Source organism: Somniosus microcephalus, chromosome 29 (assembly GCF_052327205.1).
Source record: "Somniosus microcephalus isolate GS21.2 chromosome 29, FLI_Smic_1.0, whole genome shotgun sequence".
Taxonomy (NCBI): domain Eukaryota; kingdom Metazoa; phylum Chordata; class Chondrichthyes; order Squaliformes; family Somniosidae; genus Somniosus; species Somniosus microcephalus.
In genome coordinates this window covers 45,893,919-45,917,168 of record NC_141015.1, presented here as the reverse complement: position 1 = coordinate 45,917,168, position 23,250 = coordinate 45,893,919, and the positions used below count along the sequence as shown (strand labels likewise).

Below are 23,250 nucleotides of genomic sequence, written 5' to 3'. Positions count from 1 at the left end.
GAGGAAAAAATTAACAAGTTGTGAAAACAAAAGTTTTATAAAACGCTTGGTATGGATTAACCTTTGCCCTCACTTTACTGTCTCCTTATCACTGCTCAATGAAGGCACGCACTGTCAGACAGCTCTCAGCAGCTCAGCTTTCTCTCTTTAATATGTGTTATAATTAAGAATTAGACTCCTAGATGGAACATTAACATTTCTGCTCCAGACTTCTGTCGTGTCTCCAGTGAGTGAGGAGCCATTTATAAAGCTGTAGAATGTAATTCACCCTCGAGAAGCGATGATAGTGAATTATAATCAGAGTGGAAACCTTGGACACACAATCAGGATAAGTATCCCCGTGGATTCTTCATGGAACTGCCTAATCTTCTCTCACAAACCATAATTCCTCATCAAGATCACCATGCACGTTGATACCGAGGGAAGTATAGTATAACTTCTCTCTGTGTTGTATGTGTGCGTGAGATTGTTTAAAGGTGTAGGAGGAATGCAGTGAGAGATGCAGGACGCTGCAAAGTAACAGACAAGCTAGGGTGCACTAGGTTGTAATTAAGGAGAGGCAGGCTTATGAAAGATGAAGCCATGGGTCACCTCATTCAATTAAGACATCTGTACGCCGCTGTAAGTTCCTGTGTGTTTATTACCACTGTTCAGTCACGCCCTGAAGCCATGTCTATTCCATAGTTTATGCCCCCTATATTATTTCAATCTTTGATTTGATTTTTTTGTTCAACCAAGTATTGCTCACTTTATACCAGGGTTCCTCACTGAATGTTCCATCTGGGCCTCCACCAGTTTGCTGTTGCAGGACTTGGTGACAATCTTCACCCTGGTAAATGAAACTCATCCTATAGAACAGGCTCAGGAATCAGGGGTCTGAATTGTCATGGCAAGGGCCACTGCTTTATGGAGACTAAATGTATCAAATGCTAGGATTATAGGAATGTAATTCTATCTATTTTTCCAAAATGGCAGAAAAAGAGTCTGAACTGTGAATAGGGGTTGTTGCTACAGCTTCTCCAGAACCAGGCCAGCAACACCGCTCTAATGAGGCAGAGAGAGAGAGAGGGCCAGTGTGATTCCCAACTCTTGCGTCGAGGCATCAACAGGGTCTGACACTGGTGTTGTCAATAGCTAACCGCTCAGCATCTCACAGATGGTTTCTTGTGATTTAAGATTCCTTCGAAGACAGTTGCACAGTTTGCCATTAGTAAACTTTGTCCTATTATGATGGACTCCCCTTATATTATTTGGCAGATTAATCAGCTCCAAGGCCCACATCTGAACTTTATGCCTGAGGCTGAGTTGGGGCTCCTGCTGCTCCTCCTTCCCCCACTGTGGATTGATCTGATTTTGTTGGAATTCCTCAGTTCACGAAATATCTATACACCCCTGGGAAGGACTGCTGTCTCTATCGGATAACTTTAATCAACCGGGACTTTGGTACTCTGGGTTCAGTTGAATAGATGCAAATATTTTTAGCAACAATTCATGATGTAACCTTGTGCTCAAAGAACAAAACGAAGGTTGGCATTTTTTGCAGCACCTTTATCACAGCTCCGTGTCTCAACGCACTTCACACGGTGAATTATTTTAAAGCGTAGTATCTGTTATTATGTAAGCAAAGAAGGTGCCCTTTTGTGCATAGCAAGATCCCACCAACAGTAATGAAAGAATCACTGGTTCGTCTGTTTTTGGTGGTGTTGGAGCAGGGAAGACTGTTGCCCGAGGACAGCAGGAATGTATTTCTTTTGTAACCCAGCCAATCCATGCAATAAGGAGGAATTAGATTAATAATTTTTGTCAAGTATTTAAGATTGTAGAGAAAGGGCAGTTTGATGAGATTTTCAATGAAGGAGAATGATTTACTGTCCATTTGGGATTGGTCCTTAAGATAACAGTAGAGAAGGAAAAAGGTATTGTTTGTTCCATCCACAAGTAAAGGTGCCGTTTAAGCCCCAGTTTACAGAGACAAGTACATTCACCACATTTCATTCTCGACAGTCTCTTTTCTTCAACCTTCAGCCAGCTTGACTCAGCTCTTTGCATTCTTGCCTCCTGAGTCAAGAAGTAGTGGGTTCAGGCCCGACTCCTGCTCCGGACCAATCACCAGCCGACTGAGACTTCATGTGGTGGCCATTGCAGGACTTGAGCCCAGAACCTGGGCTCCTACAGCAGTACAGTGCTGAGGGGGTGACATATTAAAGTAAAATCCCGTCTTCTGGTTGAAATGTTTGTTTATTCCGCATTATGTTAACATGTCCTAAGTTGCACCAATCAGATTCTGTAAATCCCAGAGACCGCACAGAGCACGGAAATAAATCCCCGAGACCGCACAGAGCACAGAAACATAGAAGATAGGAGCAGGAGTAGGCCATTCGGCCCCTCGAGCCTGCTCCGCCATTCAATGCAATCATGGCCGAACATCCAAATTCAGTACCCTGTCCCTGCCTTCTCCCCATATCCCTTGATCCCCTTAGCCTTAAGAAATATATCTAACTCCTTCTTGAATATATTTAATGAATTGGCCTCAACTGCCTTCTGTGGTAGAGAATTCCACAGGTTCACCACTCTCTGGGTGAAGAAATTCCTCCTCATCTCAGTCCTAAATGGCCTACCCCTTACCCTTAGACTGTGATCCCCTGGTTCTGGACTCCCCCGCCATCGGTAACATCTTTCCTGCGTCTAGTCTGTCTAGTCCTGTTAGAATTTTATAAGTTTCAATGAGATCCCCTCTCATTCTTCTAAACTCTAGCGAATATAAGCCTAATCGACCCAATCTCTCTTCATACGTCATTCCTGCCATCCCAGGTATCAGTCTGGTGAATCTTCGCTGCACTCCCTCCATGGCAAGAACATCCTTCCTCAGACCAAAACTGCACACAATACTCAAGGTGTGGTCTCACCAAGGCCCTATACAACTGCAGCAAGACATCCTTGCTCCTGTACTCAAATCCTCTCGCTATGAAGGCCAACATACCATTTGCCTTGTTAACCACCTGCTGCACCTGCATGCTTACCTTCAACGACTGGTGCACAAAGACACCCAGGTCTCGTTGCACTTCCCCTTTTCCCAATCTATTGCCGTTCAGATAATAATCTGTCTTCCTGTTTTTGCCACCAAAGTGGATAACCTCGCATTTATCCACATTATACTGCATTCGCCATGCATCTGCCCAATCACCCAACCTGTCTAAATCATACTGGAGTTTCTCTGCATCTTCCTCACAGCACACACGCCCACCCAGCTTTGTGTCGTCTGCAAACTTGGAGATATTACATCTAGTTCCCTCGTCTAGATCATTAATATATATTGTGAATAGCTGGGGTCCTTGCAGCGATCCCTGCAGTACCCCACTAGTCACTGCCTGCCACTCGGAAAAAGACCCGTTTATTCCAACTCTTTGCTTCCTGTCTGCCAACCAGTTCTCTATCCAAGTCAGTACCTTACCCCCAATCCCATGTGCTTTAACTTTGCACGCTAATCTCTTATGCGGGACCTTATCGAAAGCCTTCTGAAAGTCCAAATACACCACATCCACTGGTTCTCCCTTATCTATTTTACCAGTTACATCCTCAAAAAATTCCAGTAGATTAGTCAAGCATGATTTACCTTTTGTAAATCCATATTGACTTTGTCCAATTCTGTCACTGTTTTCCAAGTGCTCTGCTATTACATCTTTTATAATGGACTCTAGCATTTTCCCCACTACCGATGTCAGGCTTACCGGTCTGTAATTCCCCGTTTTCTCTCTACCACCTTTTTTTTAATATATCCCCGAGACCGCACAGAGCACGGAAATAAATCCCAGAGACCACACAGAGCAGGGAAATAACTCCCCGAGTCCGCACGGAAATAAATGGCAGATTTGGACGTTTATGGGGAGGGAGACGGACGCAAGGGGCTCGAATTTCCAAGCCCTGGGGAGGTGTGTTTGGAGGCGGGAGTGGGGGGAAAATTGCAGAATCGGGGGGCACAAACCCTTCCTGCCCCCAACCCGCCTCCATACCCGTTTCCCAGGAGGCGGGTACCCGACCTGTGCTGGGAGCCGCCTCCCCGAGGCAGGAAGGGGATTAGTGCCAATTAACTGCCCGTTAACAGGTAGTTAACAGGCAGTTTTTGGCCTAATCCCTATTTTTCGCCCTGAAGTGTGAGCTGCCCAATGGCTCCAAACCACGCCAAGTTAGCGAGGCGGACCGTCGGGCTGAAGGGCTTGGAGGGTTTGAGATGTCCAGTGTTCAGGCGAGTGATGGGTACATGAGTGCAGAGGTAAGTGTGTTTGGTGTGTGTAAAGTGTTTAAATAAGTTTTACTTACCTTTACTTACTAATGTAGGCTTCCTTCCATCAGGTCTCAGGAGTCCCTCATCTCACCGGCACAGAAAGCAGAATGGCCGCGAGCTGTCAAAAGTTGCAGCATTCAGCTTTCTGTTCTGGAGAGATTTCTAACTGAGTCTGTGGAGAAGGACTCAAGTTAGAAGTCAGATTGTCAGTGTTTGACAGCTTCACAGAGCTGTCAAATGCTGATATTTCATCTGTCAAAAGCTCTTGACAGATGAAATGTTAATCACTGACGTCACCTGTAATCGGGTGTCCCTTAATTGGCCTGCTGAGCCCGCTGGGCGGGCTCAACAAGGTCAATCAAGGGAAAATCGCGTCAGTTGGCCACAATTCGAAGGAGGCGGGACTACAACCCCAAAAATGGGAGACCCGTCTCTATCGCATCCCCATTGACAAAATCCAGCCCAAGAAGTTTGATGAAACACTCAATGGTAAGCTGATGTGTGTCCGAGGGGCCGGAGGGTGTCCGAGGGGCCGGAGGGTGTCCGAGGGGCCGGAGGGTGTCCATGGGGCCGGAGGGTGTCCGAGGGGCCGGAGAGTGTCCATGGGGCCGGAGGGTGTCCGAGGGGCCGGAGGGTGTCCGAGGGGCCGGAGGGTGTCCGAGGGTGTGTGTCTGAGGGTTCTGGGGGAAGATACAGTAGAAGCTCTAATTATAATTTTCCAAAGTTCTGTTGAAAGGAAAATTTCTCTCTCAGATTGGACTGGGAAATGTGACACTTGTCTCTTCAGAAATTCTCAGCCCGTTTGTCTCACTTCAGTCATTGACTAGATTCTCTGATGTCGTGTAACGCTGGCAGTAACTCCTGATTTACCACTGCTGTTGAAATAATAGCAGATCTGAAAATGTAGCCTCTGGTGTCCTGAGCACTTTGAGAATCCTGAGTTATTGGGATTGAGCAGCATGGTCATGTCTGACCAATTTTATTGGCCTACATTGGCTCCCGGTTAAGCAGCACCTTGATTTCAAAATTCTCATCCTTGTTTTCAATTCCCTCCATGGCCTCGCCCCTCCCTGTCCCTGTAATCTCCTCCAGCCCCACAACCCTCCGAGATCTCTGTGCTCCTCCAATTCTGGCCTCCTGAGCATCCCCGATTTTAATCGCTCCACCATTGGCGGCCGTGCCTTCAGCTGCCTGGGCCCCAAGCTCTGGAATTCCCTCCCTAAACCTCTCCGCCTCTCTACCTCTCTTTCCTTCTTTAAGATGCTTCTTGAAACCGACCTCTTTGACCAAGCTACTGCCCTAATGTGCTCGATTTTCCAAGCCCCGAGGAGGCGGGCATGAAGGCGGGACAGCATGGAAAATCAGAGAAATTGGGGGCAAAGCCGCCCCCATCCCGCCTCCATGCCCTTTTGCCAGGAGGCGGGAGAATGTACAGCTTCGGGTCCCGTCTCCTGGAGGTGGGAAAGGCTTTTAATCCTTTTAACTGCCTGTTAACAGGCAGAAAAAGGGATTAGTGCCATTTTACCTTCACAGGTGAAGGCTTCCCGAACTCGGACAACCCCGCCGGGTTGGAGGAGACGTGGAGGAGGTCTGCGGTGGTCGGAGGCACCTGGAAGTAAAGTGTAGAGGTGAGTGATGGGTGCAAGTGTGGAGTGGTAAGTATGCAAGGTGAGTGACAAGTTTTAAAAAATGTTCACTTACCTTTTTTTCCTTCTGTAGCCTTTAGCCGTGCTGGATTGGGAGAGCGGACATCCACCTTGTCAATTTCAGGTAATGGCTGATGAACCCTCTGATCCATCAGACATTACCTGAAATTTACTTTTTTACAATGTTTTTTCAGTCCTCACCACAAAAACGAATCAAACTCAAGAGAATGTCCGTGTTTGACAGCTTCACAGAGCTTCACCGAGCTGTCAGACGCTGTCATTTCTTCTTTCAAGAAGTCGTGACAGTTGATGTGATCTGTCAGTGACTTCTTCCTAATTGGCCTGCTGAGCCCACAGGGCGGGCTTAACAAGCTCAATCAGGGGAAAATCCCTCTGAATGGTCAGGCGAGGATGGAGGCGGGATATTGACACAACAAGCAGCAGTCCCGCCTCCAAGTCGCCTCCATTGACAAAATCCAGCCCAATGTCTCAAGGAAAGGACAGAACCTGTGGCGATGCCTCACCCCCTCATTGTGGCACTGAAATGCCAGCCGAGATTGTGTATTCAAGTCTGGTGTCTGAAGTCTCGGTGAGAGTGCTCTCAAATAAGTCAACTTGACATGCCCTGCCAGGAGGAAACGTCTGTCCTGATGTCTCAACTGGGCAGCTCATTAATACACAATCGTGGATGCAAACTTGCCTGCCATTCCACCGCACCCCGACCCTGTACACCATTGGGCTGGGTTAATTCAATAACCGAGACCTCAGACAGTAGGTAGTAGTAATTTATTCTAACCATCATCCGAACAGGAGCACAGACGTCTACTGGCTTGATATAAACTGCAAGGTTGGCGGGAGCAGTTTTATTTTTGCCTTGGATGACTATCGGTTTTATTGGTGCAGGAGTCACGATAAGGATCAGCAGTCTCGGTGCTTCATGCAGCGAATATAAAATGACGTACATTGAGAAAGATTAAATATAACATGAAGGAGACAGGTCTCCATTTTTAAAAACAGTTCTTGTCATTTCTTAATACTGGGGCTGGTGTGAGATGACTTAGTGTGTGAGTAACTGGGAAAGGAGGAGAAGGTGTGTGTCCGCCCACATCTTGCCTGTGGAGGTGAGATGGGGCACTGCTTCTCCTACACGTTCTTAAAGCAATCCATGAACAATACTCAACAACCAAAAACTAAATGGGCTGGATTTTGATACTGGAGGCGTGTAGGAGGTGGGACTACAACTTTTGGGGTTGTAGTCCCGCCTCCATCGAGTTGTGGCCAACCCATGCGATTTTCACTTGATTGACCTTGTTGAACCCGCCCAGCGGGCTCAGCAGGCCAATTAAGGGCCACCCGGCAACAGGTGACATCACAGATTGACATTTCATCTGTCAAGAGCTTTTGACAGATGAAATATCAGCGTTTGACAGCTCTTTGAAGCTGTCAAACACTGACAATCTGTACTCTAAGTTAATTCCTTACTCTCAGGCTGATTTAGAGATCTCTCCAGAACAGAAAGCTAAAGGCTGCAACTTTTGACAGCTCGCGGCCATTCTGCTTTCTGTGCCGGTGAGATGAGGGACTCCCGCGACCTGAAGGAAGGAAGGCTGTAAAGGTAAGTAAAACTTCTTTAAACACTTTACACAGACCAAACACACTTACCGCTTCACTCATGCACCCATCACTCACCTGAACACCGGACATCTCGAACCCTCCAAGTCCTTCAGCCCGACGGTCCGCCTCGCTAACTTGGCGTGGTTTGGAGCCGTCGGGAATCCCACACTTCAGGAATAAAAATAGGGATTAGGCTAAAAACTGCCTGTTAACTACCTGTTAACATGTAGTTAATTGGCACTAATCCCCTTCCCGCCTCGGGGAGGCAGCTCCCAGCACAGGTGTATCTGCCTCCTGGGAAATGGGCATGGAGGCGGGTTGGGGGCGGGATGGGTTCATGCCCCCCGATTTCACGATTTTAACCCCCACACACCTCCAATCCCCCAATCCCGCCTCCACGGCCCAATGAAAATCCTGCCCACTGTGTTTGAGGGACTGGGAGTGACGAGGAATTTCTGTGTGAGTTATTCATGGCCAAGATTCCTCCTCGGTTACAGCACAGTCGCTGGAATCACTGGCGAGCGACCTTTTCCCTCTCCTCCGTTAGTAGAGGCATTCACCCTTCCTTTAAACGGGTTATTGCCTCCCTCACAATCGGCAAGTTAGTCAACCGATCGATCGGCTGCTTTTCTCAACAGTCATTTCTGCCTTTATGCCTTGATCTGATGTAGTTGGCTACAGCAAGGTGACTGCAGAGATAACTGGAGCGGAGGGAATCAGGAGATAGGAAAGAGGCGAGGGCAGTAGAGTACAGACAGAGAGATCAGACCTGGGAGACACAGAACAATGATGGGAGAGAGGGGAGAATAAAACAGTGGGGTCATTCTAACCGAGCGAGCTCTCCGGGCGGGGGGACGCGGGTTTTACATCCAGCCCAATATTGCTCCACGCTGACTGCACTGGAGCGTAAAATCAGGCTGGACAGGAAACCAGCGCCGCAACCAATCCCGCCTGTTTCCCGAGGGGCGGGTGAGGGGCAAATTGCACCCAGTGAGGGAGAGAGAGAGTTCGGGTCTGATCGGAACAAAGACTTAAGAGCTGAGAGAAAGATGAGACAAACATCGAGGCACAGAATAGTTGACTTGGCAACAGGGATGTCTGACTCTGCCTTTGTGTTCGTGCCTGGAGAGACTCCTGCAGTGATTCGAGAGTTTTAATCACGTTCCAGATTGTATCCAGTGCCGTCAGCAATTACGTGAGTTTCATTTTTTATTTTTTTATTTCCTTTATAAGCTGCTTCACTGATTCCAGATTATTTCTTCTCTTTATTTCCCCTCGAGCTGCTATTGTTCCAATCTCTGGCCTAGTTTACAGATCGCTGAAAGATGAATTCTGCTCCACTAATGCACCCAGACCTCACCACAGAGCTCTCCCCCATGTTCTAACAGGTCTTCACACTCCAGATGTTGCAAAGAGAGACACAGTAAGATTCCTCAAACATCAATCAATGGCCAGCCAATCTGCTTTAGTGATAGCTGAGTAATAAATCTCAGTTAGGCCACCAGGAGGACTCTCCTGCTCCTCAAATCGTGCCGTCGGATCTTAGACAGGCATGGGGGCTCGGTTTAACATCTCATCTGAAAGGCAGCACCTCCGACAGTGCGGCGCTCCCTCAGTACTGCCCCTCCGACAGTGCAGCACTCCCTCAGTACAGCCCCTCCGACAGTGCAGAACTCCCTTAGTACAGCTCCTCCGACAGTGCAGCGCTCCCTCAGTACTGCCCCTCCGACAGTGCGGCGCTCCCTCAGTACTGCCCCTCCGACAGTGCAGCACTCCCTCAGTACAGCCCCTCCGACAGTGCAGAACTCCCTTAGTACAGCTCCTCCGACAGTGCGGCGCTCCCTCAGTACTGCCCCTCCGACAGTGCAGCGCTCCCACAGTACTGCCTCTCTGACAGTGCGGCACTCCCTCAGTACTGCCCCTCTGACAGTGCAGCACTGCAGCGCTCCCTCAGTACTGCCACTCCGACTGTGCGGCACTTCCTCAGTACAGCACGTCCGACAGTGCGGCGCTTTCTCAGTACAGCCCCTCTGACAGTGCGGCACTCCCTCAGTACTGCCCGTTCGACAGTGCGGCGCTCCCTCAGTACTGCCCCTCCAACAATGTAGCGCTCCCTCAGTACCGCCCCTCCGACGGTGCAGCGCTCCCTCAGTACTGCCCCTCCGACAGTGCAGCACTGCAGCACTCCCTCAGTACTGACCCTCCGACTGTGCGGCGCTCCCTCAGTACAGCCCCTCTGACAGTGCGGCACTCCCTCAGTACAGCCTGTCCGACAGTGCGGCGCTCTCTCAGTACAGCCCCTCTGACAGTGCGGCACTCCCTCAGTACTGCCCGTCCCACAGTGCGGCGCTCCCTCAGTACTGCTCCTCCAACAATGCAGCGCTCCCTCAGTACTGCCCCTCCGACGGTGCAGCGCTCCCTCAGCACTGCCCTACCGACAGTGCAGCACTCCCTTAGTACAGCCCCCCCCACTGACTGTGCGGCGCTCCCTCAGTACAGCCCCTCTGACAGTGCGGCGCTCCCTCGGTACAGCCCAACCGACTGTGCAGTGCTCCCTCAGTACAGCCCCTCTGACAGTGTGGCGCTCCCTCAGTACAGCCCCTCTGACAGTGCGGCGCTCCATCAGTACTGCCCCTCTGACAGTGCGGTGCTCCCTCAGTACTGCCCCCCCCAGACTGTGCGGTGCTCCCTCAGTACAGCCCCTCTGACAGTGCAGCGCTCCCTCAGCACTGCCCCTCCGACAGTGCAGCGCACCCTCAGTACTGCCCCTCTCTATTATCCCAACCTAAACACACTGAATAACTTGCTATACAAAGACTGCACATAAGAGCTGGCATTGGGATAACTACACTTGTACACCTTTCAGGTAACAAAACATTTGAAGGGGTTCTATCCAGGAGGTGTATTGGACTTGGAGCAAGGGCTGGGAGAATGTTAGTGGATGTGACCAAAGGGGTAGTTGAAGGTTTTGAGGAGGTTTTGAAGGTAGGAACAGAGATTACAATGAAGGGGTTTCGGCAGAGAATTCTGGAATTTCTGAGTTGGTGAAGGTTCCGCTGCCAGTGGTGGAGGGCAGTCGCCGGGATGTCATAGAGTCATAGAGTCATAGAGTTTTACAGCACAGAAAGAGGCCCTTCGGCCCATCGTGTCCACGCAGTCCATCAATCCCTGTCCAGTCTAATCCCATTTTCCAGCGTTTTGTACAGCTCCATCATAACCTCCCTGCTCTTATATTCCATGCCTCGGCTAATGAAGGCAAGTATCCCATATGCCTTTTTAACCACCTTATCTACCTGTTCCGCTGCCTTCAGGGATCTATGTACATGTACACCAAGGTCCCTCTGACCCTCTGTACTTCCTAGGGTCCTACCACTCATTGTGTATTCCCTTACCTTATTTGTCCGTCCAAAATGCATCACCTCGCACTTTTCAGGGTTAAATTCCATTTGCCACTTTTCCGCCCATCTGACCAACCCGTTTATATCGTCCTGTAGCCTGACGCTTTCCTCCTCGCAATTTACCACCCCACCAATTTTCGTGTCATCTGCGAACTTACTGATCATACCTTTTACATTCTCATCCAAATCATTTATGTGGATCACAAACAACAAGGGACCCAGCACCGATCCCTGAGGTACCCCACTGGACACAGGCTTCCAGTCACAAAAGCAACCTTCGACCATCACCCTCTGCCTCCTGCCACTCAGCCAGTTTAGGATCCAACGCGCCAAGGCACCCTGGATCCCATGGGCTCTTACCTTCTTGACCAGTCTCCTATGCGGGACTTTGTCAAAAGCTTTACTGAAGTCCATGTAAACCACATCCACAGCACTTCCCTCATCCACCCCACTAGTCACCCCCTCGAAAAATTCAATCAGATTTGTCAGACATGATTTACCCTTGACAAAGCCATGCTGACTATCCCCGATTAATCCTTGCCTCTCCAAGTGGAGACTAATTTTGTCCCTCAGAATTTTTTCCAATAATTTCCCTACCACAGATGTTAGGCTCACTGGCCTGTAATTCCCTGGTTTATCCCTGCTACCCTTCTTGAATAATGGTACTACGTTAGCTGTTCTCCAGTCCTCTGGTACATCCCCTGTGGCCAGAGAGGTTCTGAAAATTTGTGTCAGAGCCCCTGCAATCTCCTCCTTTGCCTCCCACAGCAGCCTGGGATACATCTCGTCCGGGCCTGGGGATTTATCCACTTTTTGGCCTGCTAAAACCGCTAGCACCTCCTCCCTCTCGATGCTAATATGTTCAAGTATGTCACAGTCCCCTTGCCCGATTTCTATGTCTGCATCGTCTTTCTCCATAGTGAACACAGATGCAAAAAATTCATTTAAAACCCCACCTACATCATCTGGCTCTACACACAGATTGCCACTTTGGTCCCTAATGGGCCCTACCCTTTCCCTGGTTATCCTCTTGCCCTTAATATACTTGTAAAACATCTTAGGATTTTCCTTTATTTTGCTCGCCAGTGTTATTTCATGGCCCCTCCTCGCCCTCCTAATTTCTTTTTTAAGTATGCCCCTGCACTTTTTATACTCCTCTAGGGCTTCTTCCGTCTTTAGTCTTTTGTAACTGCCAAAAGCCCCCCTTTTATTTCTAATGCATTTTTGTATATCCCTTGTCATCCAAGGTTCCCTTTGCTTGTTGGTCCCACCCTTGACCTTTACAGGAACATGTTGGCGTTGTACTCTCTCTATTTCCCTTCTGAAAGTCTCCCACTGTTTTGATGTGGATTTTCCTATAAGTAGCTGCTCCCAGTCCACTTTGGCCAGATCCTGCCTTATCATATCATGTCGCACTACAGGACCTTGCAGAGATAGATTAGATCGTGATCATGAAGAGATTGTTAAATGTAGACGAAGATTTCTAAATCAGTGCGCTGGGGGTTGGGAGCCAGCAGAGATTAGGAATGACAGGGACAATCGGTGGGACAGGATGTAGTTGGAGGAGCTCAGGATGAATTGGAGTTTGTGAGGGGTCAGTTTCGGGGACTGGTTCGGAGGGCATTGGAAAAGTCAAGGTGACAACGGCGTGAATGAGGGTTTCACCGGTGTTAGGGATGAGTCGGAATGGGGAGGAGGAGGAGATTTTAACATTGGAAATAGAGTAACTGTGCAACAAAGTTATATGCCTGATTTTTGCCTTTTATCCAATCTGCTGTGCATTACATACGGAATATTTTCCAGCACTAGTGTTCTGAGGGCAGTTTGCATTTATAAACTGAAAGGTTCTTATCTCAGTGTGAGACTGATTCAGACATGACTTCATATAATAAGGTTAATGAATGCCAAATTTCTCTTCATCCTAAAATATTGATTATCACCATTGTAACAGAGCAGATAATCCTGACCTCGACCAGGAATTATCCTCCTGGGAGCAAGTGCTGTTCTGCTCCTATTTCAATCCATCGTTGACTAGTAAGCGCAAACTACAGAGCCCTAACTAATCCCATTCTTATTCCAAACTGGGTTAATGTTCTCTGACCTCAGAGTACGATTAAATAACACACATGAAATCTGCTGGCTCTGAACAGGAATAATGTTTCCTAAGCCTGTGCTGCAGCCCTGCGTGTATGCAGTTACTTCATGCAGTTACACCACAGAACATAAGAACATAAGAAATAGGAGCAGGAGTCGGCCATTCGGCCCCTCGAGCTTGCTCCGCCATTCAATAAGATCATGGCTGATCATCTACCTCAACTCCACCTTCCTGCACTATCCCCATATCCCTTAATTCCATTAATATTCAAAAATCTATCGATCTCTGTCTTGAATATACTCAACTACTGAGCCTCCACAGCCCTCTGGGGTAGAGAATTCCAAAGATTCACCACCCTCTGAGTGAAGAAACTTTTCCTCATCTCAGTCCTAAATGGCCGACCCCTTTTTCTGAGACTGTGACCCCTGGTTCTCGACTCCCCAGCCAGGGGAAACATCCTCCCTGCATCTACCCTGTCAAGCCCTGTAAGAATTTTGTATGTTTCAATGAGATCACCTCTCATTCTTCTAAACTCTAGAGAATATAGGCCGAGTCTACTCAATCTCTCTCATTGCCAAACTACAGAGTGATGATACTCTAACCCCAGTTACACACGGAGCCCAACTAATCACGCCCTCTTCCGAACTGCACGGCCATGTGCCTAGCCCTGGTTACACCACACAAACCAAAATGATTCCTAAGAAGAAAGGGGAAATTGGCAACCCAGCCTCCCCGAACCACACTCATTTCTCAGACGGTTACAGAAACAGAATTTCCCACAAGCCTCCTGAACGCTTCTTTGGTGTAGGGAACAATGTGTGGAAACAGGAAGCTGTGAAAAGATAGAAAAGGCAACTGAATGCCTTCAAACATGGGCTAAACTGCGTAAAGTCAGCTTGTTCTGCTTCTGATTCCAACTTGTTGAGTTTAAGGATGGATAGTTTGTAGGAGGTGAATTTCCAACTAGTATTACATTAAAAACTTAAAATGAAGCAAAATTTGAATTACTATTATCTTAAAAGTAACATTGTGGTCTTGCTGGGTTTTTAGTGGGGGTGGGGGGGTTAAACCTCTCATTCTTTTTCTTCTAATTTTGCCCCTCTTCTCCTCTCCCCTCTCCTTCTCTCCTCTCTTGTGGAGGTATTGATTCCACACCAGCGGGCACTGCCCAGTACCTTGACTGGGTGCCCTGTCTAAGTCGAGAGTGTCAGTAGCCATTCCATCCACAGGGCATCACAGTTGAATCCACATGTGCACTTCTGTAGCAGGGGGTCGCACTGGATGGTGATCCAGAATGGGAATCATAGCATCATAGTCATAGAGTCATGGGGCTGGATTTTGTCAATGGGGAGCTTTTGGAGGCGGGACTCCCACTTGTTGGGTTTTAGTCCCGCCTCCATCGACTTGTGGCCAACCCACGCTATTTTCCCTTGATTGACCTTGTTAAGCCCGCCCAGTGGGCTCAGCAGGCCAGTTTAAGGGAAAGCCAGTTACAGGTGACGTCAGCGAGTGCCATTTCATCTGTCAAGAGCTTTTGACAGATGAAATGTCATTGTTTGACAGCTCTGTGAAGCTGTCAAACACTGACAATCTGTCTTCTAAGTTGTGTCTTTACTCAAAACTCAATTAGAAAGCCTTCCTGACCAGAAAGCAGAAGGCTGCAGCTTTTGACAGTTCAGCAGCCATTCTGCTTTCTGTGCCGGTGAGCTGAGGGACTCCCGAGACCTGAAGGGAGGAAGCCTGCAGGAAGAAGTAAAGGTAAGTAAAACTTCTTAAAACACTTTACACACACCTCACACACTTACCTCTGCACACATGCACCCATTACTCACCTGCACACCGGACATCTCGGCCCCTCCGACCCCCGCAGACCGACGGCCCACCTTGCTGACCCTGGCGAGGTTCAGAGCCATTGGGAAGCCCACACTTCAGGGCTCAAAATAGGGATTAGCCAAAAAACTGCCTGTTGACTACCTGTTAACAGGCAGTTAATTGGCATTAATCCCCTTCCCGCCTCGAGGAGGCGGGACCCGGCGCGGGTTGGCTACCCGCCTCCTGGCAAGATGGCATGGAGGCGGGTTGGGGGCCGGATGGGCACCCGCCCCCAAATTCTGCCATTTTCCCGGCAGTCCCGCCTCCCCAGGGCTGGCAAAATCCAGCCCAGTGTCTCCTCTTCCACCACTTCCGTTGGCAGCGAATTCCAGGTCATCACCACTCGCTGTGTGAAAATGTTTTCCCTCACATCCCCCCTGTATCTCTTGCCCGAAACCTTAAATCTGTGTCCCCTAGTTCTTGTACCATCAACTAGTGGGAACAGCCTTTCCCCATCTAGCCTATCCAAACCCGTCATAATCTTGTACACCTCTATCAAATCACCCCTCAACCTCCTTTGCTCTAATGAAAACAAATCCAGCTTCTCCAACCTGTCCTTGTAGCTAAGATCCCCCATCCCCGGAACCATTCTGGTAAATCTCCTCTGCACCCTCTCAAGTACCTTCACATCCCTCCTAAAGTGTGGTGACCAGAACTGGACACAACACTCCAGTTGTGGCCTAACCAGCGCTTTATAAAGGTTCAGCATAACTTCTCTACCTTAGTACTCAACACCTCTATTTATGAAGCCCAAGATCACATATGCTTTGTTAACCACTCTCTCAATATGTCCTGTCATCTTCAAGGACCTATGCACATTAACTCCCAGGTCCCTCTGTCCCTGCACACTCTTTTAAACTGTGTCATTAAGTGTATATTGCCTCTCCCTGTTCCTTCTGCCAAAATGCATCACCTCACACTTCTCTCTATTAATTTCCATCTGCTATTTGTCTGCGCATTCTGCTAGTCTTTCTATGTCCTGTTGCAGTCGATTGGCATCATCCTCACTGTTTGCCACACCTCCAAGTTTGGTGTCATCGGCAAATTTAGAAATTCTACTCTGTATTCCAATATCCAGGTCATTTATATGTATCAAAAAAAGCAGTGGCCCCAGCACTGACCCTTGGGGAACACCACTGTCTACCATCCTCCAGTCTGAAAAACAGCCATTTACCACAACTCGCTGTTTTCTGACCTTAAGCCAATTCCTTATCCAAGCTGGCACTGACCCACCTATTCCATGAGCCTCAATTTTGTTAACCAGCCTTCTATGTGGTATTTTGTCAAACGCCTTCTGAAAATCCACATAGACAACATCCATTGCATTCCCTTCATCAATCCTCTCTGTTACTTCATCAAAAAATTCAATTAGAAACATAGAAAAATAGGAGCAGGAGTCGGCCATTCAGCCCTTCGAGCCTGCTCCGCCATTCAATATGACCATGGCTGATCCTCTATCTCAATACCATATTCCATACCATACCAATTTGATTAGTCAAACACGCTCTGCCTTTTACAAATCCGTGTTGGCTCTCCTGGGCAATGTTGCATTTCCAGTCCTAGACCCCTGAGGCAACTCGAATGCACCATCACCCTGACCGACATCAGCTAACTCCGCCCGGTCTGGGAGTCAGACCTGGAGCTGATTGGTCTGCCACTCACTGTTTAACCAACTGGGGAAGGGCTCCCCCTTTTTCAGGTATCTGTTCCCTATCTTGGATCTGCCATGTTGCTCATTATTGGTTGAAGTGTGAAAGGGTGATCCTTGCTGCCAGTGGCACTCTGGAACTGCCTGCTGGCTGGAGCATGTCTGTGCCACAAGTGGATCTACCCCTCCTTTCTGTTCAGAAGGAAGGCACCTGTCTTCAGTGCAAAATCTCCTCACTGTACGTGGCTGTGACTTGGAACTCAGGAAGGGTGGGGTCGTGGGAGGGAGGTTCCCATAGCGTAGGCAGTTGGGCCTCTGATGGACAGTATCATGATGCTGCCTGTATTTTGTTATCTGTTGTATAATTTTAATGGCATAACCATATTTAAAGATTTAGGGAGACATCAGGGGTAGTTGTGGGATTTGGAATGGGGGGATGGACATAACTCATACCGAAGAAGGTCTGGGGGGGACCTTAACCCCCCACTTCTCTTCAATCCACCCAATATATGAAAGGTTTGGATGCCTTTTCCCATTTTTAAGGATTTGTAATTGGCTGGTGTTTCCAACAGCAAACTCTCCTATTGGTCGAGCTGGTGTTTCCAACAGCAAACTCTCCTATTGGTCTAGCTGGTGTTTCCAACAGCAAACTCTCCTATTGGTCTAGCTGGTGTCCTAACTTTTTAGTACTTCTGACGTGTAAAGTGGTGCAGGAAAGCTTGGATCGGGAAAAGGCCAATCAATCATTGATACACCTCTTGAATCTGTTCTATCATGGACCTTACCCACTCATTGAATGCCTTGGGGACAGACACTGTGTCGTCCCCCCTCCCCAGTTATGGCAAATTAGGTTAAGCCAGGAGAGGCTGGATGAACCAGGGGGTATTTTCCTGTCCGCCATTGTTCCTATATTAGAACGCCTGTTTCATTTCATATTTATATATTACTCATTTATGTTTCCACAGCCCGTCCGAATCTCTCTCCAGGTTTCTTACTTCTAGCAGTGTCCCTCCTTACTGCACAGTTTTCATATCATTCAATTCTTCTTTTCGTTCATTCCCTTCATGGGTAATTATATAGTTTTTGCATAACATTTCAAATGATAAGTTAAACAAAAATAAAATCATGCTGGGGGAGATGATGCATCATTACTTTCCACGCACGTCTCCCTCTGGTGCAATACTGACAGCGGCTGAATCTCTGCATCAGTTGGGTTTCTGCACAGCTGCTGTCGGGTCCGCAGCATTTCCAGCACTCGACCGGGCTTTCCACCGGGGATCGGCTCACACTGAGAGGGGAGAGAGAATGGGAATGGGGAAGCTAAATTAAATGTAACAATGGGAGTGAGATTCAGGACCATTTCGCATTAAACGGTGTGATTCAAACTGCAGTTGTTGGAGCCTGTGGAGGATCTGACAATTGCAGGTGTGCTCGCCGAATGCAGCTGATTAAAGGGTGGCCTTGTGTCTCCCAGTAGATCCGAAAGCTGTCGAAAAGCTGCAGTTTGTTGGAAATGTCAAACTCTTCAAAGGGGATCTGATGTGAAGTGGTCCCGGGTTAGCTTGCAGGCTGTGCAACAGATCTCTCCTTCAGAGGTGTTTGGGTCAATGCTCTGGTGGCCACGGTGAGCGTTCAGTCGTTTCTCCTTCAGCTTTTGTCTGCAGCATCTTAAGCCCTCTGAGGTCAAGAACGGCACGGGTTAGATTCCGAGCAAAGTAACAGGCTCAGGACACGGGAGCTCGGTTGTGTCTTGTGCGTGTTGGATGGTACACCGAGCCCTGAAGCCAGGTCTGCCCCACTCACATCAGCTCTGAACACCTCCAGCGTTCACCAGCCCGCTGACTATGCAATTCATGTGTCGAACTGCGCGATAAACTCCAATTTAGAAAAGTTATAGCTGACATGGGAGCATTTGATGCCCTCAAAAATAGGAAGAGTTCTGCTCCTCGGCAGTGGCGTCTCTCACATCAATGAGTCAAACATTGGCCACCAACCACAGCATCAACAAGAGATCGCGGGTCGCGCTCCCTCTACCGCATCTCAGACTGAAAAGAAACACATTTAACAGTTTTAAGAAAAGAGTCAATGCAATTCAGTTTTTCCCCTGAAACAAAATATTTAGAAACAAAAGTTAAAAAATCAATAACGAAGTAGGAAGCGCTGGAAGACCCTGCAGCAACACTGGCTGGTGAGGGACGGTGGGTCCACATTTGATCAGATCGGGAGATGGCACAACACGGACTCTCGAATCTGCTCTTTCCATGTGTGCTGACTGACTTGCTGCCTATTTCCTTTATTTTCTGTTTTATTTAAAAGCCAAGGCAGATAACAACTCGAGCCGAGGATCAGTCGAACTGAACTATTGCAGCATTCTTAATAAAATATCGAAATATTTAAGCCATCTTTACTGTGAGCAGCTTCTACACCCCACACATTGCTACAAGTAGAAAGTAGACAATTCTCACATATTAGGTAATGCTGAGCCAAGTGGTTTACACAATGAAACTGTAGTAAGAAAGGAGCATTGGTGTAATGAGCTGATTACTGTGTGGAAAGCTACGTTATAGAGTCTGAACACTTGGAACATCTCAAACTCAACCGCTGTGGAATAAACTTTGTGTAACCCAGTGGGTGGTGTGACTGAATGAATGAATGAATGAATAAATGAATTTCCTTCTGGTCTATTCAGGAACCCTGGAGCCTTTAAAACGCAGGATTGAATAATACTAATGCAGCATGGAGCTCATGGGATGGAGTGACACACACAGGGAACCTTGCCATTAGCAAAGTTCACACAGAATGCACTTTCACTACACTCCTGCCTGTGTTGTTGGGCCTTAACCCATTTCAAATGAATGTAAAAATAGTAATAGCGCACAGTGTGTTGAGCTGAAACGCCTCCGACTGTTACATTAATAAAGGCGCTAAGATGTTCAAACATTAATAGCGGAATGTTGCCAACTGGTCAAGTGACACAACTGCACAAAACCCTCTGATTTCAGGATAGCAAGAGCCAAAGGGACAAACTTCAGTCAAACCTCAGCATGCTGCTGGAAAGAGAGAATATTCGCCTGATCCTGTTCTACACTCAGAGTAAAGATGGTTTGAACCTAACCAGCCTTGTAGCCAGTGTTTATTCCTGGGGTCCTCGAGCCTTGATCGGCTCTTGTTTGTGTTTTATGGAGTTTGGGCTTCCTCCTTCCTGGAGTGGCCGCTTTCTCGAAGAGCTCAGTATAAATACATATATGTCGATTAAAGAGGGAGCCCAATTTAAAGCTAGCTCGACTGTCCTTTATATAAATTAGTAATGAATGTTCCAGGCATTCACTCCTTGTCAGTCACAGGGGAGCTGCGTGTGCAGCGATGGGAGAGGTTCAGTCTGACAATGATCCCACGTCCCTCAAGGAAACAGTTAAAATCAAGCATTGTGCAGTCGGCTCTTTGAAACATGCTGGTCCCTTTAACAGCGGCTGCCGACTGGGGTGATATTTTGCAATCAGCAGGAGGCAGCGGTGAAAGAGCATGGGCAAAACATATAAAAGGAAAAGTACAATGACAATAGGGGAGAATAGGTATCCTGCAGCTGACTAAAGGAACACAGAAATCTTAATAAACAGCATGAGCTCCAGCCTCTTCCAGTAACTGCTCAACGTTAACATTTCAACTGGATTCCATGAAGAGATCCACGTTGAACTTTCCATATACATCTCCCTGTCTTTCTCTCAATTCAATTCAATTCAATTCAAATCGCTTTATTGGCATGACAAGTTACATCTTATGTTGCCAAAGCATCGAAAAACATTCATGTTTGTTCACAAAAATACAGATCTATACTTTCATATAATTTATATATACTCTTTTCTTATATTTAGTGGTTGTCCCTCTGTTTATGGCAAGCTGTAACATAGTGTGCCGCTAGTGTTACACAATTTCTCTCTTCCCCTAGTAGGTATGGGAGTTTTTGGTCGTCATTCAAATTTCTGAATTCCGGGCATATTTTTGTGAATTTTGGGTAGAAATTCTCCCTTATGCCCTGATATTTTCTACAGGCTGTCTCTCACCCTATCTCTGTCTCTGCCTGAATCTCTATATCTATCTCCGCCTCGTTCTTTCCCCATGGTGTTGCTCTTATCTCCAGTGAGAGCGTGAACCCAAACTATCTCCCGTTCCCACTTCAAGGAGAGAATTAACAAACGCTGCGGTGCAGGTGGTTTGCCGCGGTGTTTGCTCAGGAGATGCGTCATATCAAGGCTGCCTTTGGGGAAGCATTAATAGCTGACAGCTGTGTAAATGTTGGAGTAAATGGAGAGGTTGAAATATAAACTTCTCCTGAATAAGGCTGATTAGGTAGCTCCCAAGTCACAAAGCCATGGTCAGGATCACATGTTGAGACACCAGAGACTATGCTGGCCCAGACACAGTCCATTTATTTTTATTTATGACACCTGCAAAGCAGGTTTTTCATTGTGCAACCTCAACAAATTCTCTTGTGATTGTGTTGCCAGATATTCGAGGGTTGCAAGGGTTCCTGGGCCACGCCTCTCGTCAGGGCTTAGACGTGTCTCTGCAGAGAATTGACCAGAATATCAGTCGGATTTTCGCCAGCCTCTTCACCACAATGAAAACGGAGGAGCTGAATCGTTACCGGGACACCCTGCGTCGGGCCATCCTTCTGATGAGCCCACGAGGAGCTCAGACATTCATCAATGAGGTCAGTGATCAACACAACTCAAAGATAGAGCGAGGGGCGGGGGGTTGAAGAAGGCAAATGTATCTAGGCTCCAAGTCAGTCAGAATTGTTTGAGTTCCTGATTTTAAATGTTCTATTCCTCTTAATCATGTGCTCGAAGTCTCCCTGTCTTAATGATTCATAAAATTGTCAATTGTGCAATTCTAAGCTTTCTAACAGTAAACGAAACAGCCAGCCCACGAGTAAGACCATCCTTCTGGAGGTCAGGCCTTTGCTTTGGAGTTAATGGTTTTCAAAAAGTGTCAACTCTTGGACTGCTTCTGTCTGTTAGCGAAATATTTCACAGAGAACGTACGACTTCCTTATGTGTTATATTTTTTATGTCTTTAATTTTAATACAAGAAAATGAAAACTATTATAGAACTGGGTGTCATCAGCGCACATGTGGAGCCTGATGTGGTGGTGGTGGTGGTGGTTGATGATGTTGCCAAGGGGCAGCATGTAAATGAGGATAGGAGGGGGCCAAGGATAGATCCTTGGGGGACTCCAGAGGTAATGGTGTGGGAGCAGGAAGAGAAGCCATTGCAGGAGATTCTCTGGCTATGATTGGATAGATAGGAATGGAACCAGGTGAGGGCAGTCCCACCTAGCTGGATGACAGAGGAGAGGCATTGGAGGAGGATGGTGTGGTCAACTGTGTCAAAGGTTGCAGACAGATCGAAAAGGACAAGGAGAGATAGTTTACCAGGGTCACAGTCACATAGGATGTCACTTGTGATATTGATTAGGGCCCTTTAAGTACTGTGGTTGGGGTGGAAATCTGACTGGAGAGGTTCAAACATGGAGTTATGGGAAAGATGGTGCAGATTTGGGAAGCAACAACACGTTTAAGGACTTTGGAGAGGAAAGGGAGGTTGGTGATGGGGCATCACAGTACAGTCAGAATGATTAATACTTGGTATATGGGCATCACTAGAAAGGCCAGCATTTAGTGCCCATCCCTAATTGCCCTTGAGAAGGTAGTGCTGAGCCACCTTCTTGAACAGCTGTAGTCCATGTGGTGAAGGTGCTCCCACAGTGCTATTAGGGAGGGAGTTCCAGGATTTTGATCCAGCGGTGATGAAGGATCGGCGATATACTTCCAAGTCAGGATGGTGTGTGACTTGGAGGGGATCTTGGAGGTGGTGGTGTTCCCATGTGCCTGCTGCCCTTGTCCTTCTAGGTAGTGGAGGTCACGGGTTTGGGAGGTGCTGCCAAAGGAGCCTTGGCGAGTTGCTGCAGTGCATCTTGTAGATGGTACACACTGCAGCCACGGTACGCCAGTGGTGGAGGGAGTGAATGTTTAAGCTGGTGGATGGGGTGCCAATCAAGCGGGCTGCTTTGTCCTGGATGGTGTCGAGCTTCTTGAGTGTTGTTGGAGCTGCACTCATCCAGGCAAGTGGAGAATATTCCATCACACTCCTTACTTGTGCCTTGTAGATGGTGGAAAGGCTTTGGGGAGTCAGGAGGTGAGACACTCGCCGCAGAATACCCAGCCTCTGACCTGCTCTTGTAGCCACAGTATTTGTGTGGCTGGTCCAGTTGAGTTTCTGGTCAATGTCAACCCCCAGGATATTGATGTTGGGGGTTTGATGATGGAATTGAATGTCAAGGGGAGCTGGTTAGACTCTTGTTGGAGATGGTCATTGCCTTGGAACATAGAACAGGAGGAGGCCATTGAGCCCCTCGAGCCTGTTCCACCATTCAATGAGATCATGGCTGATCTGTGACCTAACTCCATATACCCGCCTTTGGCCCATATCCCTTAATACCTTTGGTTAACAAAAATCTATCAATCTCAGATTTAAAATTAACAATTGATCTGCATCAATTGCCATTTGCGGAAGAGAGTTCCAAACTTCTACCACCCTTTGTGTGTAGGACTGTTTCCTAATTTTACTCCTGAAAGGACTGGCTCTAATTTTTAGGCTCTGCCCCCTAGTCCTAGAATCCCCAACCAGCGGAA

General features: G+C 47.8%; 1 protein-coding gene across 2 annotated transcripts in view; it reads left to right on the top strand.

Annotated features, from left to right (window-relative positions):
• The window catches only part of LOC147098708 (glutamate receptor ionotropic, delta-1-like), a 563,200-nt gene that overhangs the window by 91,664 nt on the left and 448,286 nt on the right, over positions 1-23,250 (top strand). The window contains exons 1-2 of one of the 2 annotated variants that reach the window (XM_085970761.1): positions 17,531-17,623; positions 21,061-21,266. In XM_085970761.1, coding sequence (XP_085826887.1) covers positions 17,620-17,623; positions 21,061-21,266 — 210 coding nt within the window. In that variant the 5' untranslated portion in view covers positions 17,531-17,619. Of the gene's footprint in view, positions 1-17,530; positions 17,624-21,060; positions 21,267-23,250 lie in introns of those variants that run through there. The other variant, XM_085970762.1, reaches the window with a different exon arrangement.